The 10576-nt window shown below is 26.3% G+C and overlaps 3 protein-coding genes across 8 annotated transcripts in view; 2 read left to right on the plus strand and 1 right to left on the minus strand.

Annotated features, from left to right (window-relative positions):
- The window catches only part of LOC126915851 (uncharacterized protein C1orf112 homolog), a 34106-nt gene extending 31099 nt beyond the window's left edge, over positions 1–3007 (minus strand). For 2 of the 5 annotated variants that reach the window (XM_050721012.1, XM_050721002.1), the window contains exon 1: positions 2824–3007. The gene's annotated coding sequence lies outside the window, so the exon portion shown is untranslated. The remainder of the gene's footprint in view (positions 1–2823) is intronic. The other 3 variants (XM_050720982.1, XM_050720969.1, XM_050721021.1) reach the window with 2 other exon arrangements.
- On the plus strand, positions 36–2816 carry LOC126915940 (gamma-soluble NSF attachment protein-like). Its single transcript, XM_050721146.1, has 8 exons — positions 36–340; positions 522–589; positions 667–751; positions 864–881; positions 953–1160; positions 1234–1482; positions 1561–1803; positions 1916–2816. The coding sequence occupies exons 1-8, from the start codon at positions 291–293 to the stop codon at positions 2054–2056; spliced, it is 1062 nt and encodes a 353-aa protein (XP_050577103.1). The 5' UTR covers positions 36–290; the 3' UTR covers positions 2057–2816.
- Positions 3008–3633: 626 nt separating the features above from the next.
- Positions 3634–10559, plus strand: LOC126917346 (syntaxin-6). Of its 2 annotated transcripts, XM_050724117.1 has the most exons (7): positions 3634–3949; positions 5084–5280; positions 5516–5610; positions 6292–6351; positions 7002–7234; positions 7326–7420; positions 10338–10559. In XM_050724117.1, the coding sequence occupies exons 1-7, from the start codon at positions 3915–3917 to the stop codon at positions 10412–10414; spliced, it is 792 nt and encodes a 263-aa protein (XP_050580074.1). In that variant the 5' UTR covers positions 3634–3914; the 3' UTR covers positions 10415–10559. The 2 variants fall into 2 exon arrangements, with proteins under 2 accessions (XP_050580074.1, XP_050580073.1); XM_050724116.1 differs by having other exon boundaries at positions 7326–10559.
- The last annotated feature ends 17 nt before the right edge of the window (positions 10560–10576 follow it).

Below are 10576 nucleotides of genomic sequence, written 5' to 3' on the forward strand. Positions count from 1 at the left end.
CCTTTACCACTACCATTAGATCTTCTCCCTTTCTTCCCTCGATCTAGTAAGTAGCAACTAACAACCCTGAAACTGACAAACTAGTCTAACAATATTTAGTTCGTACCACGGTCGTATGTCGCATGTATCGTTGTCCGTAGTCCGTGGTTTGTATAAAGCGGAGAATCTGTCGTCTGTACGGTGGTTTGACAAGAGCCATTCGGTACCAAAATTAATTCCGAAACTGACAGTTTCATCACTCCAATTACCTACTACAACGAAAATCGAAACAAGGCACCATTCGGAGAAAAATGTCAAAAATCGAAGAAGGAAATGCTCATATACGACAAGCTGAGAAAAGGTATTGTCAATATAAAAGATACTGTCAATGCAGAATTGCGAGTAATTATGCCAACAATTAATCTGACTTTCGTCAATTTTTTTTGCATTTTGCAAATCGATAATACGTACTTTTTTATAGCGTAAAAATAATTTCATTTTTATTGATCCACTTATTCAAATACGGTAAATCTATGTTATAGCTTAAAAACATCACTGTTAAAATGGAGACCTGATTTCGAAGTTGCGGCCGATGAATATACAAGTGCAGGTAAAATATATACATAGAAATCATTGTCATAACAATATCACACAATTAATAATCATGTTTTCTGTTATTTATTTTAGCAACTTGCTTTAAAATAGCGAAATCTTATCAACAATGTAAAGAATGCTTAATGAAAGCTGCTGATTGTTATAAAGAAAATAGATCGTATCCTTTTAAATTGATACAGTTTTTATATATATTGAGATAGAGTATGATTTTAAGTTTCTTTTATACAATTTAGAAGCAATTTTATTCTTTAACATTAATTCTACAAAAGATGGTTTCATGCTGCAAAGTAAGTTCTTTAGATCCTTAATAATATATTGTGAGAAATATTATCATTTGCTATAATATATTCAATTGTAGGAGTATTGAACACGCTGTATTAATTTGCAAAGAAATGGGAAATCTTGCAGAAGCACCAAAACTAGCACATAGTGCTTGTTCTTTGTATCAAATGCATGGGTCACCTGATGCAGGTGCAGCTGTACTTGATAAAGCAGGCAAAATGATAGAGGCTACTCAACCACAAGAAGCACTAGAATTATTTAAACGAGCTGCTAATATTGTTATGGTTAGATATAATTTACTTTTGTAATTAGTGGTAATGTTATTGAAAGTCATATAATATGTACTTTTCAATGAAGGCTGAAGATAGTCCACGTCAGGCTGCAGAATACATGAGCAAAGTGGCAAGATTATTAGTAAAACTACAAATGTATGATGAAGCAGCAGATGCAATTCGGAGAGAAATTGGAATGCATCAACAGATAGATCATGCACCCTCTGTTGGTAGATTAACAGTAGCATTAGTGTTAGTACAGTTAGCTCGAGCTGATCAGGTAGCAGCTGAGAAAGCTTTCAAAGAATGGGGAAATTACTGTGAAGCTCCTGAGGTTTGAACCATTTAAAAATTTAAGACTTTGTAACTAAAAAGATTACATTTATCTTCATTTGTTCCTACTTATCATCAGGTTAATACATTAGAAATGTTACTACAAGCATACGATAATGAAGATGCAGATGCTGCAAGAGCAGCATTAAATAATCCTTTCATTAAACACATGGATGTTGAATATGCTAAACTCGCTAGAAGTATACCTCTACCACAGCAACAATATGCAATACCTCCTCCAGGAATAAGAGCAAATGCAGCAGAATCATATACATCTCCCAATGCCTCAAAATTGGTGGAAGAAACTACTACTGAAGTTCAAGTAAACAATAAATTTGTTTATTTAATAAAACTATATATATAATATAATTATATAATAAAACTACATGTAAAAAGACTTATAAAAATTTTCTTCAATTTATATCACTTTTCAGAACATGAGTATTAAAGAATCTAAGGATACTACCACAACGTCAACAGAAGATACTATTGAGAAAGAAGAGGCACAAGCAGCACCTTCAAAAAACAAAGGAAATGAAGAAGAAGATGACGAAGAATATGAAGGATTATGTTGATTGCTTATTATTATTATTAAGGTTAACTATTTATATCTTGAAGTATAAACAAATTTTATTTTGTAAAAGATATTATATTGTGTTAATCTAGATATATATATATTTAATGCCTAAAAATATTCTTTACAGGAATACTAATCATACACACACATGTACACACACACATTTATATATACATATATATATATATATATATATATGTATATACATAAATCTTAAATCTTGTTAAATTCTTTAATGCACTTTTACTAAGCATTATTTAATGGTTAGTAAAACTTTAGTAAAAAATACTTCGAAAAATATTCTTAAAAATACTTTCAGAAATACATTGCTTAGAAAGAAATTTTTCTTATTTAAAATAACAGTTACATGAAATATCTTAGATATAATTCCTTATACATGCTGCAAGGAATCCTATGACAAGAAGTAAATATGTAATATATATGCATTTATGTTGAATATAACAATATTTAAGAATATAATCTTTAAAAAATACTGTTCTCATGTTGATATCTGCTTCATAAGTATTATATTTTTTTTGTTCTTATAGAATATATTCTGATGATTGCAGATCTTGTCAATAAAGATGTATAAACACAAATATATTTTAATAATCTAATTTCATGTTTACGAACTGTAAAAATATATATAGAAAAATAAATTGTTACTGCGAACGCTTAAATACGTGTTGATTCTCTTGATATTGTGTACAAGTTAAAAGAAATGAGGTTATGAATAAATTGAACTCTCTATACATGTATACTCACAAATTTTGTCTTCCAAAATCACAGACTATCTTTTCCTATGACATATCCTAAAAAAGATAAGAGATTTTAACACAATACTTTTCACTTATTCACAAAATTTTAAATACAACTTTTCACTTGTCGGTTTTGAAAGATTGCCGCGAAATGACGCATCAACTACTCGAAAACATAAATCACTAAGGATAGACAAATTACAAAGAAGCTTATATATACGTGATTATCTAAAAGTGTTTCATATATAAATACATAGTAAAAAAAATTATTTATATTATTAACTAAATAAAAGGATAGTATTTAATGTATTAAAATTTTATAGTTGGAAATTCACGCATTTTTTTTTTACATGTTTCGCTAATTCAAGTTACTTTAGAAATATAGTATGTACCATTTACTCAACTTATTTCTGTAATAAATTAAAAACTAAAATTGCACAATTTATTATGTAATTACAAACAAATTATAATAAATTTTATATTGTACTGAAACTAAAATTGAATTCAAATATAACAACAAATATCAAGTTTATACAACATAATATTTTCAAAAAATTAGCGCGAAATAAGTCTGCGCAAGCTTCAATCTGTGGATATAGATGAGCAAATATCATCATGTAATAAAACACTTTTAAACGAACAAGGAACATGAAACTCCTATATATTGTTACGAAACTAAATAAATAATATAATCAAATATTAAATTTTACTATTTATCATCCATATTTTATCACTACTTCGATTATTAATCAGTCCTCTATCGAATGACTGTGAACTTCACTTTAGGAGTTTCAACACGAAATCAATATTACAGTGGCTGTTAGAGAGGCGTGTTTGCGCACGAACGTTAAAATCGAATAAATAGTCGTCTGCAGGAAGACTGAAAGCAGACGTCACAATACACGACGACGTCGTGGTATCATAACACTAGAGCGCGAGCAAGTGTCAATTTTGATTATTGTCATCGTTCATCTGAGTATCGATAGTTCTGTCAAGATAGTTTGGAATTTCCACCGATGATCGGCAAATCGCGTATACGTATTTCTGTGGGTGCCGTGAGGCGGCGAGAAAGGCCACCTCTTTAAATTAAAAGAAGGAATGACGCTGGAGAATCCGTTCTTTGTCGTCAAGGAGTAAGTAAAAAAATGATCTCCCTGTTGTATAAATTTTTAATGAATATTCTTCAAGTTTCAGAATTATCCATAAAAAAATCGATATCAATATCAGTGAAGTTTATGCAGTTGTCAAGCTTTTGAATTTTTGTTGCTCCTTTTGTGACATTGATATCGTATATATACATCAACCCTTTAAGAATAGTCGCAAACGAAATTACAAAGAAACTTTATTCTGCATCTTATCTTAATATACATATACATACGTTATAAACATCTCCCTCTAATCTGAACTTTTTATATGTATTATTTTGTTCGCTGAATTTGTTCAACGTTTGACTCGTTATTTTTATCGGGAATAGCGTTGAATCTTTTTCCGCAATAATTTTAGATTAAATTCATTGCATTTTTATGTTTTTATAATACGTAGAAAAGTATATTAAATTTGCAACATTCTATTAAATGTATCAATAGACATTTTTTTTTATTTTTTAGTATTTTTATTAAGAAATAATTGAATTATTATTATACAATGTTTTTATATTTTAATGCGCATTTAATAGATACAACAAACATAAAGTAACAATGTATAATCGATTGATATTTCTTATCAAAAAAGACTTTTTATTTGATATTACCTATAACTCATTTCCTAAATTATTTTATTATTATATTTAATAAATACTACTATTTATTACTAGATATGAATTACTAGAAAGAAACTTTGATGTATATTTATTACAACTAATTAGATTTTCACATGTACAAAATTTTACTAGTTTGTTAAGTATCAAAAACAAATTTCCTGATATTTGAAGTACTTGTTACGATTACATAACACTTGTTAAGTCAAAGTGCTTATATTTATATAACATATTTGTGATCAACCATTAATTACTAACGACGTTGCAGTGCAAAAATTTATCGTTCCCTTCTTAAATATGAAATAATTTTATTCATTTTATTCCTTACAAACAATAATTGTTGTTTGTGTTGTTTATTTACATGTATTACATTATTCTATATTATATATTCTTATATTTTAATGTATAATTTATTTATATTACTGATATAATATTTAATTAATGTAATGTAATTAATGTATTATAATTTTTTAATTTATAATATAAATAATATCACTTATTTGTTTTGTAGCGAAGTTTGCAAGGCCTTAAATAAAAACCGCGGTTTATACGGGCGCTGGACGGAATTGCAAGATGTTATTGTCACGAGCTCTACCGTGAGTGGGGGAATCCCAATCTCACGTGACGAATTAGAGTGGACTACTACCGAATTACGAAAAGCTTTACGCTCAATAGAATGGGATCTCGATGATCTAGAAGACACGATCTATATCCTTTGATATACATCTATACATTACAAAATATATGATATTAATTCTTTTAGTATTAAAATTTAATACTAAAATGGTGTACTTAAATAGATAGCATGTACATTTTTTCTTAAAAATCGTCATTTATTTATTGAAATTTATATAAAATTAATTGAAAAATGTTCTTTTTAAAATTTTGAATTTTTATATCCATGTGCTATATTTCCCTTAATGTACTATATGTGTGTCTATACGTATTGTAGAAAAAAATCCGACAAAGTTTAAGATAGATAACAAGGAATTAACGGTTCAACGAAGTTTTATCGAACAAACGCGAGAAGAAGTTAAGGTAATACTTCTTAGATAACATTTAATGTTTATATTAATTAATAGTTTAATTTAATATTTTCGAAAATGTACAAGATCCGACCGAATAAAGTGTAAAAACGAGCATGACATGACTGTTTCTGGAAAAATAAGAAAATGATATAGAATACAATTTTTTCATTCTCAGATTAAGTTTTCGAGAAAATCGAGTTTCAAAATTTATCAGGTATACTTGAACTTGGCTAATTAGTGACTAGATATATCTGAATGATCAATAAAATGTTATTCTAGATGCGAAAGTAAGCAAAAAATGTAAAATAAAATTGTTCCATTCAAAGTTTAGTTTTCAAAAAAATAGAGTTTGAATATGTTTAATTAAGAATCGGTCTAGTAGTACATGCGTATGATAAATTATCAAATTTATTTTTCTCGAAAATAAGATGTCTTATGAAAAAATGTTATTCTATATTTTCACACATGAAACGATTATTTTAAACCTATCCAGTCCGGAATTAGCACTATTTAAGTAGACTTGATAAATTCTCAAACTCGATTTCCTCGAAAACTATGTCAAGAATGAAAATATTTTATTTTATACTTTTTTCTTATTTTTCCACAAGAAATCATGTCATGCAGGCTTTTAAATATTATTCAGCCGGACTCTATATATATATATATCAATCATATTACTAATTTGTTGCAGACTATGAAGGATAAAATGAATTTAAGTAGGGGTCGAGATCGCGATAATACAGCCAGACAGGTTTGTCGGATTTACATATTATCTATATATATTTAATTATCTTTATAGTTTTTGTCATCTATTATCCTCTTAATTGTTTAGGAATATTCAATGAAAGTACCAATTATAGTTTAAAAAGCATCACGAAAAATATAAGACATACATACATGTACTTATTATATTTTATAATTATATAACTACATAATTATAATTATGTTTATTATTTGTTCAAATAAAAATAATTATTTTAAAAATAATTTAATTCATATAAATGTATTTTCTTTTACACGTTTAAATTTCGCTCGCAAATTACTATCGTATACATTGCGACACCTATATGAAGCTGTCAAATTCACCGATAATGTTGATAGTGATTATCAAATTTGCTTGTTTGTTCCTTAACGCTACAACTTTTCTATTGCTTTACAAATAAGATACTAGCAATCGAAATTACTGAAATAAGAAAATGGTTTATACGGTAAATCAATATTTGATATTATGAGTGTAATTCATAAGATAAGATTTTTGTACTACATTAGTATAATTTAAATGTACTCGTCAAATGATTATTAAATATCTTTACATCAATGTGTACATATTTATAGCTAATATGTATGTGCTATATTTTTGATTTAACAATTTGTATATTCATATTTTGTTATTTATCGCAGCCACTCTTAGATAATAGTCCTGCTCGAGTTCCTGTCAATCATGGTACAACAAAGTACAGTAAATTGGAAAATGAAATTGATAGTCCAAATAGGCAATTTTTGGGAGACACGTTACAACAACAAAATGACATGATGAGGCAACAAGATGAACAATTAGACATGATAGGTGAAAGCATTGGAACGCTTAAAACAGTATCCAGACAAATTAATACTGAATTAGATGAACAAGCAGTGTAAGTTTCTAATCAGTATTATGTAAATTTATTATTGTTGATAATATTACTTTTTAGTTGGTTTTTGAATATATGTTTTCAATTGTTTCAGTATGTTAGATGAATTCGGTAATGAGCTAGAGGTGACTGATTCTAAACTTGATGCAACAATGAAAAAAATGGCCAAAGTTCTTCATATGAGTAATGGTAATTATAATAATTACATTCCTGCTCCTACTACTGCAACATCTAGTGTTTCTGATCTTGCCTCTAAACCTTCTTCTCTATCATCCTTATCAAATACAATAACTAATTGTTTCTTGTGTTCTGGAGATTAAATAGATATTTTTATTATAATTTTACCATAATTATTCAGTAATATTTATAAACCACGTATTCTTTTCGCTTGAGCATTTTCTTTTGTTCAAATTTATTTACAATATTTGGCTTTGTTATTGATACCTAATTTTTGTGTGATACAAAATTAATAATTTTAAACATTTACTGAAAAATTATGGAATTGTGTAATGAATTTAATAATTCATTTTGTCTTTACAATAACATTGCATATTGTGATTATCCATGAATAAGTCATTTCCTATTCATTCTCTTCATTAATTTAAGCTAATTTTTAGCACTATTGCACTTATTTTTAATGATTTGATTTTTCTATTAAATATATATAGAATCATACTGCTATATGATTATTTAGAACAAGAAATTTATTGGAGAGTAGAAGTCTCATTAAATTGAAGTTACTTTTAAAGCAAAAAATTAATAAAATAAATAGCATTTATAATTCATATATTTCATACAATGAAATAACCATTTTAATCTCTTTAGTTTTTAATTATTATATTAAGTATTAAATTGACAAATTATTTATTATTTATCAAATGACTAAAGTTTTAGTAAAACGATAATAATGGGTTAAAACATATTATAAACATGAAATAAAAGTAAAAATTGATCCATATACTTAGTAGGAACTCTTACTTAAATTATAAAAGATCTTTCTGTTATTTTATTCATCATTTTTATTATAATAATATAAAAGGAAAAATTGAAAAATTTATATTTTAATACTCATCTTTCCATAATCTTCATGCTTTTCTTACACAATATATTCAAACATAAGATCTTATAAATGTTATGTTAACTTTTATTCTCATCATAACAAAAATAATCAAAAACAAAGATTAATTTTTTAATGTAAACAGTTGTTGAAAATCTATGTATATAAAATAATTAGTATATAAATTTATAGTTTTTAAAAAAGTTATATATATTTAAATTTAGTAAATGCTCTCTAAAAGTGTAGTATTAAAATGGACCAGTTGTAGTTTCAGAACGATAGTTAATTTTAAAACAATACAGTTCAAGTATTTATTTACATAGCACGATAGGCACTAAATGGTAGCATGAAATTCAATAGCAACATCAGAAAATTAAAGAAAGTTAACATATATCAACAAAATATAAATAAATAAACAAATTGTATATAAATACCTCAGTATATAGGGATTTAAAAAAGTAGTTTGGATGAATAGAGAAATGTTAACGTATTGTCAAATATTTCAAAACATGTATCAAAGCAGGAAAAGGTAGCACAAGTAATTTGTGCCTGAGAAAATTTTAATGTCATAAATTTATAGACAAATATATATAGTATACATATATACATATATACTATTAGAAAAACATTTTCAATAAATTTGGAAACTTCTGATACTTCTACTTCCAATGTACACAACATGTGATATTAATATATTGATTAAAGCGTAGACAAAAATAGTTTAGGACCTGGTAGTGTGAAATATTCATACAATATTGTGAAAGTACCAGTCAGTTTATGTGTGTAATGAATGTAAATGAAAATATAAAGTTTGAAAGAAAACTGTTGAAGAGAAAGAAGAGAAAAATGTGAAAACAATTATTTGTACGTATGGTGATTGTTGATTGATTGTTTCTCAATGCGAATGAGATTGTTCATAAGTACTATAAAATTTAGTGACTCCAGGTAATCTGAAGCTCTCTCTCCATTTTAAGAAAGTAAAACATAATAAAATGAATTGAAAATTAGAAACTGACACGTTTATTCGTTGTTAGAAGAGTGTTGATAGTATAATGTTGTGAATTCATACGTAAAAGAGAAATTGTTTATTCTAGTTGTATTTAAAAATTAAAAGAAAAAATTATATCTTATTATTTCACATAAATGACCAATTGTGAAGACATACTGATAAATAAAATTTGAGACTTTATTTATACTGTACATGTTACTGTAAAGTACCACAAACTCCTACCCACTGAAACTATTCAAATAATAATTACAACAATATTATATATGTATAAGAACTCGTTATATATTGAATTCTGTGTTTGAGAGATAATAATGAATATATTTTTTCATTAAATTTTTGTTAAAACCAATTTTCAGCACTTTACTCTGTTTATCGCATTCAGTTTCTCTAATATTCATATAAATAAGCAATATAAAATCTCTCAATCATGGAATATGATCTTTTTCACTTAAAACATGTTTATAAATGTGTCTTATAGGTATGTCATTTTTCCTCATTTTTTGCTTTTATATGTTTATGCGAAAATAATTTTTATTCATGCGTTTATGCAATTTCTAAACAATGAATATATATAAAAATTATTATTTTGATGCTTTTGTAATTGAATAAATGTTACAATTACTGCTTGTTATGTATAAACAACTCAAACTCAAAATATAATTTTAAAAGGTATTTAAATTAGTTTATAATATTGATTCTTTGCACTTTTAAAGCATTGAATAGATATGGCAAACATTTTTCAAAATATGTAAAAGATTAAACCTTAATAACAAATTTATAGCTTAATATTTAAGTGCAAAGTATCAATGTAGAAAATATAGCGTTAGAAAATGTTTGTTGAAGAATGCATGTTGAAAATAATATACAATATTTACTGTTTGAAGAAGGGCCAAATATATAAATATTAATTTTTCTTATATAGTATGACATATATTACTTGTTTAATTTTACCGTTGTTCAATGAATGACGATAAAATCTCTTGATTCTGACTACTTTTTTTATAAGTGACGCATGTGATGTTACTTTCCGTTTGTTTTAGATCGGAGACAATGGGTAGCCATTGGAGTGTTGACTGCTATATTGGTGTTTCTAATAATTTTATTTATAATTAAGTGAATCTCGTTTAATTTCCTAGTTTCCTTAAGAATTTATTGGTTCTTCTTCATAGCATTTAGACGAATGTGTTAAATTCTGTTTTAATAATGAATTATTAATAGCGATATTCTATGATCCATTATAATAAATATTTACAGTTATTACATTTTTGACAGGATAATT

This window comes from Bombus affinis, chromosome 1 (genome assembly GCF_024516045.1).
Source record: "Bombus affinis isolate iyBomAffi1 chromosome 1, iyBomAffi1.2, whole genome shotgun sequence".
Lineage (NCBI taxonomy): Eukaryota > Metazoa > Arthropoda > Insecta > Hymenoptera > Apidae > Bombus > Bombus affinis.

Excerpts from the sequence above, each read along its gene's own strand:
- LOC126915940 (XM_050721146.1), top strand. The coding sequence starts at position 291 with ATGTCAAAAATCGAAGAAGGAAATGCTCATATACGACAAGCTGAGAAA. Across the intron at positions 341-521 it reads ATACGACAAGCTGAGAAAAG|CTTAAAAACATCACTGTTAA; the intron begins GTATTGTCAATA and ends TCTATGTTATAG. Across the intron at positions 1,161-1,233 it reads GAGCTGCTAATATTGTTATG|GCTGAAGATAGTCCACGTCA; the intron begins GTTAGATATAAT and ends TTTTCAATGAAG.
- LOC126917346 (XM_050724116.1), top strand. The coding sequence starts at position 3,915 with ATGACGCTGGAGAATCCGTTCTTTGTCGTCAAGGA. Across the intron at positions 3,950-5,083 it reads CCGTTCTTTGTCGTCAAGGA|CGAAGTTTGCAAGGCCTTAA; the intron begins GTAAGTAAAAAA and ends TTTGTTTTGTAG. Across the intron at positions 6,352-7,001 it reads GCGATAATACAGCCAGACAG|CCACTCTTAGATAATAGTCC; the intron begins GTTTGTCGGATT and ends TATTTATCGCAG.